The following is a 13793-nucleotide window of genomic DNA, read 5'->3' on the forward strand; positions in this document are numbered from 1 at the left end:
ATTCTGGTAGCATTGTAAGGAATCAATTTTGTTAAAGGAGATTCTGGAGGGGTACAAAATGAAAAGAATGGTCTTAATGTCTAGGAAGTATGAGGTTAGATGAAAGTAAAGAAAATATTTACTAGCTTCATTATGTTCTAGGCCCTGTGATACATACACACTTTATATCCAGAGCTCTGGAGAAAGAGAAATATACATATCAGAAATATTTGTACTGATTACTTAAGTAGCATTTATCATCATTTTTGTTTTAAATATTTCCTTTCTACTGTTTTTACATGTTACTAGTAGCCATAATAAAACTACAGTGGGGAGAAAGGTAACTCCCTGGTGGCTCAGATGGTAAAGAATCTGCCTATAATGCAAAAGACACAGGCGATGTGGGTTCGATCCCTACATCGCCAGGAAGATCCCCTGGAGAAGGAAATGGAAACTCACTCCAGTATTTCTTGCCTGAAAAATGCCATGGACAGAGGAGACTGGTGGGCACCAGTCCATAACGTTACAGAGTCAGACACAACTGAGTGACTAACATGGGGAAAAACGTACACGTCAATATTTATGAGGCAAGCAATTCTTTCATTCATTAGTTATAAGTACTTTTAGGAATAACCGTTCACTTATTAATTATGTCATAAATAGAAGTGATTGAAAAGAATGGTCACTGTCCAAGGAGTCAAACTGATGGTCAAGATGTACCATAATGCCATATGTACATTGTGAAAACAATTCTGACTTTTTAAAGTAGTTATTGAAATATAAACCAAGAAGAAAGTCTACCTTGCTTAACTTTTAACCTTTTCCCTGTTCATAGCAAATCAGGTTTCTGACATCCAAACACAAAACTGCAGACACCTAACTGGTTTACAACCCTAAGTCAGTCTGAGTGGTCATGTATGGATGTGAGAGTTGGACTGTGAAAAAGGCTGATCGCCGAAGAATCGATGCTTTTGAACTGTGGTGTTGGAGAAGACTCTTGAGAGTCCCTTATACTGCAGGGAGATCCAACCAGTCCATTCTAAAGGAGATCAATCCTGGATGTTCATTGGAGGGACTGATGCTAAAGCTGAAACTGCAATACTTTGGCCACCTCATGCGACGAGTTGACTCACTGGAAAAGACTCTGATGCTGGGAAAGGTTGGGGGCGAGAGGAGAAGGGGACGACGGAGAATGAGATGGCTGGATGGCATCACCGACTCTGTGGACATGAGTTTGAGTGTACTCCAGGAGTTGGTGATGGACAGGGAGGCCTGGCGTGCTGCGATTCATGGGGTCGCGGAGAGTCGGACACGACTGAGCGACTGAACTGAACTGAACTGAACTGAAAGTAATTCCATCTCTAAATATTATGATCTTATGAGTCTTTGCTCACTATTGTCTTCCTCTGCATCTCCAACACAATCAATTGCTAACTACTACTCAATCTAACTCATTCACACCTCTCACATCTTTCCTTATCTTTCCAGTTTCATTGTCACTACAGTTTAGGTCCTTATTACATGAAAGTGAAAGTGAAGTTGCTCAGTCGTGTCCGATCCTTAGCGACCCCACGGACTGCAGCCTACCAGGCTCCTCCATCCACGGGATTTGCTAGGCAAGAGTACTGGAGTGGCTTGCCATTGCCTTATTACATGAGAGGAATCTAAAAAGCTGTCAACACAGTAAACTGGACATAGCAAGTGCGCCTCTTCAAGTTAATTATTACTGCTGCTGCTAAGTCGCTTCCGACTGTATGCGACCCCATAGACGGCAGCCCACCAGGCTCCACCATCCCTTGGATTCTCCAGGCAAGAACACTGGAGCGGGTTGCCATTTCCTTCTCCATAATTATTACTACATTAATCTAATAGAACTTATTTAGAATTTCCATCTATAAACCCACTCCTATCCAAAGCATTCAACCCACTATCATCAACTTACAAGGTTACAATCAAGTTAGTTTTGCTTTTAATCTTCCCATCTCTTAACCAATGAAAACTGACTCTTCATAGGGATTTCAAGGACCTCTTTCACATGGCCGCAGTTTATCTTTCAAGACCTAAATACCTCATTACATGTACCCTACTAAACCTGATTCCTCACTGTCCTCTGAACATATACCTATAATTTATTTTCTAAACTTTCAGAGCTTTGTTTGTGCAGTTTTCTCCTGCCAAGTGAGTCATTCTGACCACCTTACATATGAACTTGAAAACTGTGGTCATCCTTGAAAGATGGATGTCTCAACTAGAGTGAGGCATGCCCCAGTGAGTACATTTTAAAATTCTGTGCTCTAGGCAATTAACCTGCTTCACTCTGGTCCCAGTTCTATAACATCATCTAAAAATTTTACTTCTTACACAAAGTCTGCCCTGATTTTTCTCAATAAATTGTGATCCCTGTATCTTCTTTAAGTCCTCAGAGTATTTCATATCTTTCCCATTCATATGGTTTTATAGTCATTTAACAAATGAAACAAATATTTATCAGGCAGCTTCCATGAACCCAGGCACTGACACAGAAGTTAGAGCAGTGAAAAAAAGAGATAAAAACCTACCCATCCTAGAGTTCATGTTCCAGTGGTTTAGAAAGAAAAGAAAGAAAAATAGCCCTAAGTCATGTCCAAGTCTTACAATCCCATGTACTGTAGCCCGTCCAGGCTCCTTGGTCCACGGGATTCTCCACACAAGAATACTGGAGTGGGTTGCCATTTCCTTCTCCAGGGGAATTTCCCAACCCAGGAATTGAACCCAGGTCTCCCGCATTGCAGGCAGATGCTTTATCAACTGAGCTCCGCAAGAGTCACTTGTAAATACAACTGATTCCATTAGTATATTAAGCTTGCTGCCAAGAACAAAATCTAATTACCCCTTGGAGGTCTGCACGTGACACCTACTAAATAAACATTTATTGAATTCAACTTGTAAAAAAGATCTCTGTATGTTTTAACCTATGAATTATAATCAAATACAGACATGATTTCATATCATTCCTTCTTAAACTTACCTACTAATATCATTGTTGCTTAGATCAAGTCTTTCCAAAGACTGCAGGAGGGTAATTTCATCTGGAACAGATTTTAACTTGTTATCCCGCAGGTCTAGCACAAGGATAGAATTCAGATGCTTAAGATGCTCTGCCCCTAATATTTCAATCTGGTTTTCTCCTACATGTAATTCCTACAAAACCAAAGATCAATCATGTGTATTTCTATATTCAATTTTATACTAGATAAAGAAAGTAAAACTGAAATCTTAACTTCAAATCACTGTAAAACACATGTAAAAAAATATAATTTTCTAATGACTAAGTTGCTTAAGTTTTTAATTATATTTAAGCTATCTTACAGTTACAGAAAAATGACAAAAAAGAAGATTTTCAAGAATTTCCTAGTAATTTAAAAATAATTAAAGGCTTAATCCAGCAGAACGTTCACAGTTTAAAAAACCAAGGCAGAGAAATGATTTAGTAGTTACATTTATAGAACAAAAATACAAACCCAAGAGCTATATTGATGAAAAAGCTTTAAAACAAATCAGTATATGTTTAGAAAGTTATTTATATTATACTGTTTGTTACTCAAAATTTGTATTCATGATTTATAATATATTGTTATAATATATATTGATTTCCCATTAGCAGAATCTAAGATTATCAGATAATTAATCTTATTAAATGATAACTTTTTCAGTTATTTATATCATTGTCACCATTTTAAGAAACTCAATATTAATGCATAAATGTATACATAAGGGAAAGTAAAGTATGGCAAATTTAAATACAATGTTAATGTATATACTTAATACCAAGGAAAAAGTAACTAATTTTAAAGAGATCTTATGATGAGGTAAATATGAATTGGCAACTTAAAGAATTAGACACATATTTCCTCCTGGTATTCCAGGCTTCCTACACTATGGTCCCAACTTACCTTGTTAGCTTCATCATCTATTAAGTTGGTACAAAAGTACTTGAGGTTTTGGATTGTGAATTTTAAATCATTATTTTGCTGTTGTTCGATCGCTTAGTTGTGTCCGGCTCATAACCAGGCTCAAACACATCTTTATTAACCAAAATAGGACCATTACAATCAACACAATTTTGCCATTGAAAAAATAAGTTTATTTCCACAGCATAAAAATCTGTGCTTCAGGATTCGATGAACTCCTGGAAAGCATTTTCTGCATCCTGCTGGTTATGGAAGCGCTTTCCCTGCAAAAAGTTTTCGAGATGCTTGAAGAAGTGGTAATTGGTTGTCAAGAGGTCAGGTGAATATGGCAAACAAGGCAAAACTTCATAGCCCAATTCATTCAACTTTTGAAGTGTTGGTTGTATGACGTGCATTCAGGTGCTGTCATGGAGAATTGGGCCCTTTCTGTTGACCAATGCCAACTGCAGACGCTGCAGTTTTCAGTGCATCTCATCGATTTGCTGAACATACTTCTAAGATGTAATGGTTTTGCTGGGATTCAGAAAACTGTTATGGATCAGACAGGCAACAGACCACCAGATAGTGACCATGACCTTTTCTGGTGCAAGTTTGGATCTGGAAGTGCTCCGACCACTGAGCTGGTCATTGCTGGTTGTTGTATAAAATACACTTTTTGTCAAAAGTCACAATCTGATCAATAAACGATTCGCTGTTGCATAGAATAAGAGAAGACACTTCAAAAAGATGATTTTTTTGATTTTCAGTCAGCTCATAAGGCACCCACTTACTGAACTTTTTCACCTTTCCAATTTGCTTCAAATGCCAAAACAACCGTAGAATGGTCAACAATGAGTTCTTCAGCAACTTCTTATGTAGTTTTAAGAGGATCAGCTTTAATGATATTCTCAACTGGTTGTCACCTTCTGATGGCTGGTCACTATGCTCCGCATCTTCAAGGCTCTCATCTCTTTTGCAAAACTTCTTAAACCATCACTGCACTGTACGTTCGGTAGCAGTTCCTGGGCCAAATGCATTGTTGATATTGATGTGGCAAGTTGTTTCCACTGCTTTCCAACCCATTCTAAACTCAAAAAAATTGATGGAATTTGCTCTAAGTCTAACATCATTTCTATAGTCTAAAATAATTATAAAATAAACAGCAAGCAATGTCATTAGCAAAAATATAAAGAAATGTACATTAAAATGATATAACATAACCATTTATTTAAGAATGTATTCCAATACCAACTGGCAAAGTTCAACAAAGCAAAACCACAATTACTTTTGCACCAACCTAATACTACTTCTCAAGTTATAAACTACCCTCCAGATGAAATGGGCAAATTCTTATTTTTAAAACCGATTACTTCTTTTTGAAAAAAATCTGTTATTAACAATACCATTAATCTATTCAATCATAATAAAATTCTGAAAAATAAAATTATAAGAAAAAAACACATAACTAATACATATTCTCAATGTAAAATAAGTTTAAATTTTCATTTTCATGATTAACTTTCAGAAAATGTATATTTAATAAACAACTAAATAGTACCTTTAATAGTTTACAAGAAGGAAATTCTGGTAGAAAACGTAATTTATTCCTTCGCAAATACAGCAATTCTAGTGATTCCATGCTGGCCAATTCAGGAGGAATAGTTTCCAAGAGATTTGAATTACAATCCAAATGCTTTAATCCTGTAATACATAAATGAAAGACAAAGATACTTTAATAGAGAAAAATATTGGTTTACAATTCTATATATGTTCGAAGAATGTTCATGTAATCATGAGGACTCACAAAACTGATTTTCTACACTGCTATAATAATCAAGAATCCTAGAATACGACTGAATTACATAAATGTAAACAAACATTTTTACATTTAGTTAGAATTAAAGAAAAACAATGATACTAAAGTCAATCTTTAATAACAGTCCAGGTCATCTTTGTGAAGACTTAAAAAACAAAACACTCTAATACTCCCTTAAAGTACTTTAAAATATATAAACTATACTCTAAAATAAATAAACTATGAGATTATTTACCTCAGTATCATACGTCTTTAAAGAAAAGCTTAAATTATTCAAGATATAAATATACATGCGTATTATTCATATGAATGAATGGCAAGTAACTCTGGCCAGTAGTAGCTTACACGTCCATATTTGTTCTGTCAAAAACCCATGAATTTCTATGTATTCTCTCTTACTCTTTTAGCCACTCACAGTGCCTCTCTCCCTGTCTTCTCTCCTTCCTGTTTTCTAATTTTTTTTAAGTTACATGCTTTTTCTGACACCTTAGCTCACACTCTTGATGAGAATGTTCTCACTTGCAGCATCTCTCCCTTACCTCCTGAATATCTCATAAAAGGCAAAATGGAAAACAGAAACAGAAGAAAAGTAAAGGTCTTTTTCTTAAGACTTTAATAAGCAATTTCTCCGTAATCCATATTTCAGATTCTCCACTTACTGCTGTTGTTGTCGATTTAGTCACTAAGTTGTGTCCGACTCTTTTATGACCCCATGGACTGACTGGAGCCCACTCTGTCCATGGGATTTCCCAGGCAAGAATACTGGAGTGATAGCCATTTCCTTCTCCAGGGGTATCTTCCCAACCCAGGGATCAAACCCACACCTTCTATACTATTAGGTGGATGCACTACCACTGAACCACCAGGGAAGCCCTCTTCCACTTGTATTTTCCACTATTCTCAACCCTATAGTTTGAACAGGTAATATATATTTTACAACTATCTTTCATGTACTTTGAGCTTATCAGTTTTAAAAGACTGAACTGATAAATTTAGACTACTTTCAGTGTTTACAGAAACTAATGTCCTTTCAAAACAAATCTAAGAGTACTTCAATTTATGATACTTTACATATTATTTGGCTACAGCACTGAGGAAAATGTCATAATCCGATCCACCCTAAATCCAGTAAATTCTATAAAGAAGTTTGTTTTACATCTAGAAACTAGTTTTCACAAGTTTTTGCACTTAAGAGCACTGGTTGAGAATAAAGCAGCATGTAGCAGAAAAAGCAAGAGTGATGAAGTAAGAAGATGAAAACCCCGGCTTTACAATTTGCTGTATAATTTCTAAACCTAGGTTCCTGAATCTTGAAAATGTAAATAATATGCATCCCCATTAACTTATAGAACTATTGTGATGGCAAAATAATATATTTTAAAGCATTTTGAATTACAAAGAACCATACAAATGTTAGAAAATAGAATCTCAGTCGTGAATAGTGAAAAAAACAACTAAATGTCCTACCGGTGATAGCTTAAAAGTATCTTTGTAAGGGCTAAAGCACAGAAAATACCTGAGACTAATTATATAGTATATTAGAAAACCTATAAATTTAAAACATTTTTCTATTGATTTCAATATCTATTCTTATTGCTCAATATTTCTACTCAATTGAAAAAAAAAAAAAGATGCTTCTTGCATACTCATTCCAGGTATAGCATTTTTTTTTTTTCCCAATGTGTGAGAGTGAAAAGTGAAAGTGAAGTCACTCAGTCGTGTCCGACCCTTAGCGACCCCACGGACTGCAGCCTACCAGGCTCCTCCATCCATGGGATTTTCTAGGCAAGAGTACTGGAGTGGCTTGCCATTGCCTTCTCCGCAGGTATAGCATTTTATTTCAGCTCTATTTTCTAATACCTTTATTGAAAAATGGCAAAAACAAGCACAGCTAACTATTGGTATCACAAGTAAAGGTTCCCCTAAAATGTCAATTCAATTTATAACATTTAATTTATGCATTCCTGTAATAAATGACAAATAACCATTGTGGTGTATTCAGTCGCTCAATCCTGTCCAACTCTTTGTAGCCACATTGACTATAGCCTATCAGGCTCCTCTGTCCATGGAATTTTCCAGGCAAGGATACTGGAGTTGTGTGCCATTTCCGACTCTAGGGGATCTTCCTCATCAAGAGATTAAACCCACATTTCTTGCAACTTCTGCACTGGCAGACGGATTCTTTACCACTAGCACCAAATCAGAAGCCCAAATAACCATTAATCTATAGTAAAACAGCAGTGATCATCTGTAATGTATAAAAATATCACTGTTTTCTTGCACACCTTAAACTAATAACATTGTTAGTCAATTATACAGTATTTTTTTAAAATGTCAAACAGCACAATTTTACAAACTCACCTCTAAATAATCTGTAACAAAGTGTTAGAAATCACATCTATGATTTTCTCCAAAAAAGGGAGGTTTAAAAAAAACGAAAGAGCTCACATATGATTAGCAAAAAAAGTAGATAAGGTAAACAGTCTACAGTTGACACATAGTGATCATCAACTAAGAAATAATAACAGTTTGCCTTTAGGTGAAAAAGAGTTGATTGATTTTGGACTCAAGAATTCTAACATGAACAAGTATACTTATTTAAATTACTGAAATGTACCTTCTATTTTTTTCATCTTTCATATTAGTTCTACAATACTTCAAATGCACTGATTCAATGCTAAACTTTAATAAAATAGAAAAACTAAATTTAACCAGCTGTTAAAAAGGACTGACAATTTGGGCAAAACTAGACTATCTCCACTCCAGTGTTCTTGCCTGGAGAATCCCAAGGACAGGGGAGCCTGGTGGGCTTCCGTCTATGGGGTCACACAGAGTCGGACACGACTGAAGTGACTTAGCAGCAGCAGCAGCAGCAGCAGACTATCTCTTATAGAACAGGCCAATGTTATGGCTCTTGTGGTGGTTGCTGAACATTCAGGAGAATTTGAAAAAATTATGCAGCTTTCAAAAAGGTGCTACTGCTCATAAAGAAATAGAATTGCTAATAAGGATGCATTTATGGTGTCATGTTTATAATATCAAAGATCATCCATTTTTAAAAGAGAATGAGAAGAAAAAAAATTACATTAACAGCCTTAAAAAAATTCTTTCCTACTTGTTCTTCAGAGTAACATTGTCTCCTAGTCTAATAATCCTGCTTTCTTAATTCATTCTACATTTTTAGGTATAATGGGTTTGTCCTGCCATGCTTGGGCGTTCACCCAGTTCAAACAGTTTCACCAGAAGACCAAAGAAGTGTCACATTAAAGGTAATAGTCTTATGAAACAGGAGCCACAAAAATTGGTATTACCCTTTGACTCAGTAATCCTCCTCTTTCTGATTTTTATTCTAAAGCAATAATCCAAAAGAAGGAAATTCTATCTTCTTTCACAAAGAGGTTTATTACAACATTGTTTGTAATAAAGAAAAAGTGGAAACAATCTAGCAGTTCAAAAATAAATATATAGTTAACTTATACACTGTTAAACATGATGCTGCAAAGTTAAATATAACTTTATAGAAAATGTGGGTTATATGGTATATGTGCATGAGTGCTAAGTCATTTCAGTCGTGTTCAACTCTTTGTGACCCCATGGACTGTAGCCTGCCAGGCTCCTCTGACCATGGGATTCTCCAAGCAAGAATCCTGGAGTGGGTTGCCATGCCTTCCTCCAGGGAATCTTCCCCACCCAGGACCTGCATCTTCCGCACTTCCCGCATTTTGGGCAGATTCTTTACCCACTGAGCCATACATTGGCTCCTATCCCTACTTAAGACAGTTCACTCATTTCTGTTACAAGCCTGACCCCTGTTCTAAAGACTAAATATTTTCTTTCATAAATAAAAAATTCTAATTGTTTTAAATCAGTCAGAATAAATCTCTCTGCCCTCCCCTTTGCCATTCCTTTCCTTCTCGCTCCCTCCTTCTTTGAACAACATAGTGGAAACACCATGAGCTTTGAAGTCAGAGAGACTTGGCCTGCTGCCTTCTGCGATCTATGGCACTTAACTTTGCCAGGTCTCAGTTTCCTCATTTGTAAATGGTGAATAATTATTTGCAGTATTCCCAGTCATAGAGTATAAAGGTATAGAATATTTTAAAACCCCACAATAGAACCATTAGCTATTAAGGAACTTGAGACCTTATGGAGGAAGTAGGAATAAAGCTAAAGTCAGAAATAGACCTATGACTGTCCTTTGAAATATTTTTACATCTAGTAAAATGATAAAGACCACATACATTTATACATATTAGTGATATGAAGTCGGAGAAGGCAATGGCAAGCCACTCCAGTACTCTTGCCTAGAAAATCCCATGGACAGAGGAGCCTGGTGAGCTACACTCCATGGGGTTGCTACTAGTCGGACACGACTGAGCGACTTCCCTTTCACTTTTCACTTTCATACATTGGAGAAGGAAATGGCGACCCACTCCAGTGCTCCTGCCTGGAGAATCCTAGGGATGGCAGAGCCTGGTGCGCTGCCGTCTGTGGGGTCGCACAGAGTCAGACACAACTGAAGTGACTTAGCAGCAGCAGACTGTCTCTTGACTAGACTAACCACGTCCAAGATAAGCAGTAGCAGCTGCGCTTTGCTGGAGCAGCCATGAAGATACCCACATCTAAGGTAAGAGAAAACCAACTAAGATGGTAGGCACAGAGAGAAGGCATCAGAGGGCAGACAGACTGAAACCACAATCACAGACAACTAGCCAATCTGATCACATGGACCACAGCTTTGTATAACTAAATGAAACTAACCCATGCTGTGTAGGGCTGCCCAAGACGGGCGGGTCATGGTGGAGAGGTCTGACAGAATGTGGTCCACTGGAGAAGGGAATGGCAAACCACTTCAGTATTCTTGCCTTGAGAACCCCATGAACAGTATGAAAAGGCAAAAAGATAGGACAATGAAAGATGAACTCCCCAGGTCAGTAGGTGCCCAATATGCTACTGGAGATCAGTGCAGAAATAACTCCAGAAAGAATGAAGGGATGAAGCCAAAGCAAAAACATCACCCAGCTGTAGATGGGACTGCTGATAGAAGCAAGATAAGATGCTATAAAGAGCAATATTGCCAGGGAACCTGGAATGTTAGGTCCATGAATCAAGGGAAATTGAAAGTGGTCAAACAGGAGATGGCAAGAGTGAACATCAAAATATTAGGAATCAGCAAACTAAGAGGGACTGGAACGGGTGAATTTAACTCAGATGACCATTATATCTATTACTGTAGGCAGGAATCCTTTAGAAGAAATGGAGTAGCATCATAGTCAATGAAAGAGTCCGAAATGCAGTACTTGGATGCAGTCTCAAAAACGACAGAATGATTCCTGTTCGTTTCCAAGGCAAACCATTCAATATCACAGTAATCCAAGTCTATGTCCTGACCAGTAATGCTGAAGAAGCTGAAGTTAAACAGTTCCATGAAGACCTATAAGACGTTCGAGAACTAACACCCAAAACAGATGTCCTTTTCATTTTAGGGGACTGGAATGCAAAAGTAGTAAGTCAAGAAAACACCTGGACTTCAAGAAAACACCTGGACTAACAGGCAAATTTGGCCTTGGAGTACAGAATGAAGCAGGGCAAAGGCTAATAGAGTTCTGACAAGAGAATGCACTGGTCATAGCAAACACCCTCTTCCAAAAACACAAGAGAAGACTCTACATATGTACATCAACAGACGGTCGACACCAAAATCAGACTGATTATATCCTTTGCAACCAAAGATGGAGAAGCTGTATACAGTCAGCAAGAACAAGACTGGGAGCTGACTGCGACTCAGATCATTAACTCCTTATTGCCAAATTCAGATTCAAATTGAAGAAAGTGGAGAAAACCATTAGACCATTCAGGCATAACCTAAATCAAATCCCTTATGACTATACAGTGGAAGTAAGAAATAGATTTAAGGGACTAGATCTGATAGACAAAGTGCCTGATGAACTATGGATGGAGGTTTGTGACACTGTGCAGGAGACAGGGATCAAGACCATCCCCAAGAAAAAGAAAACAAAACAGCAAACCGGCTGTCTGAGGAGGCCTTACAAATAGCTGTGAAAAGAAGGGAAGCAAAAAGCAAAGGGGAAAAAGAAAGATATACCCACTTGAATGCAGAGTTCCAAAGAATAGCAAGGAGAGATAAGAAAGCCTTCCTCAGTGATCAATGCAAAAAATAGAGGAAAACAATAGAATGGGAAAGACTGGAGATCTCTTCAAGAAAATCAGAGATACTAAGGGAACATTTCATGCAAAGATGGGCTCAATAAAGGACAGAAATGGTATGACCATACAGAAGCAGAAGATGTTAAGAAGAGGTGGCAAGAATACACAGAACTGTACAAAAAGATCTTCACAACCAAGATAATCACGATGGTGTGATCACTCACCTAGAGCCAAACATCCTAGAATGTGAAGTCAAGTGGGCCTTAGGAAGCATCACTACAAAGCTAGTGGTAGTGACTGAACTCCAGTTCAACTATTTCAAATCCTAAAAGATGATGCTGTGAAAGTGCTGCACTCAATATGCCAGCAAATTTGGAAAACTCAACAGTGGCCACAGGACTGGAAAAGGTCAATACATTCCAATCCCAAAGAAAGGCAATGCCAAAGAATGTTCAAACAACCGAACAATTGCACTCATCTCACACGCTACTAAAGTCATGCTCAAAATTCTCCAAGTCAGGCTTTAGCAATTTGTGAACCATGAACTTCCAGATGTTCAAGCTGGTTTTAGAAAAGACAGAGGAACCAGAGATCAAATTGCCAACATCTGCTGGATCATGGAGAAAGCAAGAGAGTTCCAGAAAAACATCTATTTCTGCTTCATACTCCGGGATTTGGTGATGGACAGGGAGGCCTGGTGCGCTGTGATTCATGGGGTCGCAAAGAGTCGGACACGACTGAGCAACTGAACTGAATTGAACTGAACTGACTATGCCAAAGTCTTTTACTGTGTGGATCACAATAAACTGTGGAAAATTATGAAAGAGATGGGAATCCCAAACCACCTGACCTGCCTCCTGGGAAATCTGTATGCAGGTCAGGAAGCAACAGTTAGAACTGGACATGGAACAGCAGACTAGTTCCAAATAGGAAAAGGAGCACGTCAAGGCTGTATATTGTCACCTTAGTTATTTAACTTATAGGCAGAGTACATCATGAGAAACGCTGGGCTGGAGGAAGCACAAGCTAGAATCAAGATTGCCGGGAGAAATATCAATAACCTCAGATATGCAGATGACACCACCCTTATGGCAGAAAGTGAAGAACTAAAGAGCCTCTTGATGAAAGTGAAAGAGGAGAGTGAAAAAGTTGGCTTAAAGCTCAATATTCAGAAAACTAAGATCATGGCATCCAGTCCCATCACTTCATGGCAAATAGATGGGGAAACAGTGGACAGAGTGGCTGACTCTATTTTTCTGGGCTCCAAAATCACTGCAGATGCTGATTGCAGCCATGAAATTAAAAGACGCTTACTCCTTGGAAGGAAAGTTATGACCAACCTAGATAGCATATTAAAAAGCAGAGACATTACTTTACCAACAAAGGTCCATCGAGTCAAGACTATGGTTTTTCCAGTGGTCATGTATGGATGTGAGAGTTGGACTGTAAAGAAAGCTGAGCACCAAAGAATTGATGCTTTTGAGCTGTGGTGTTGAAGAAGACTCTTGAGAGTCCCTTGGACTGCAAGGAGTTCCAACCCGTCCATCCTAAAAGTGATCAGTCCTGGGTGTTCATTGGAAGGACTGATGTTGAAACTGAAACTCCAATACTTCGGCCACTTGATGCGAAGAGCTGACTCACTGGAAAAGATCCTGATGCTGGGAAAGACTAAAGGCAGGAGGAGAAGGGTATGACAGAGGATGAGATGGCTGCATGGCATCACCAACTCGATGGACACGGGTTTGGGTTGACTCCGGGAGGTGGTAATGGACAGGGAGGCCTGGCATGCTGCGGTTCATGGGGTTGCAAAGAGTCAGACACAACTGAACTACTGAACTGGCTGAGACTATCTCTTGCCGTTATTACTTACAGACCTCAAGGAGAATACAGATATAACATAA

At 38.1% G+C, this 13793-nt stretch overlaps 1 protein-coding gene across 1 annotated transcript in view; it reads right to left on the reverse strand.

The window, feature by feature from the left end:
* The window catches only part of LRRC40 (leucine rich repeat containing 40), a 46041-nt gene that overhangs the window by 21488 nt on the left and 10760 nt on the right, over window positions 1-13793 (reverse strand). The window contains exons 6-7 of the mRNA XM_055402287.2: window positions 5467-5609; window positions 2987-3159 (exon numbers count right to left, since the gene is read on the reverse strand). Of these exons, the coding sequence (XP_055258262.2) occupies window positions 2987-3159; window positions 5467-5609 (316 nt within the window). The remainder of the gene's footprint in view (window positions 1-2986; window positions 3160-5466; window positions 5610-13793) is intronic.

This window comes from Moschus berezovskii, chromosome 4 (genome assembly GCF_049115385.1).
Source record: "Moschus berezovskii isolate FMDL1 chromosome 4, NW_MosBer_1.0, whole genome shotgun sequence".
NCBI lineage: Eukaryota > Metazoa > Chordata > Mammalia > Artiodactyla > Moschidae > Moschus > Moschus berezovskii.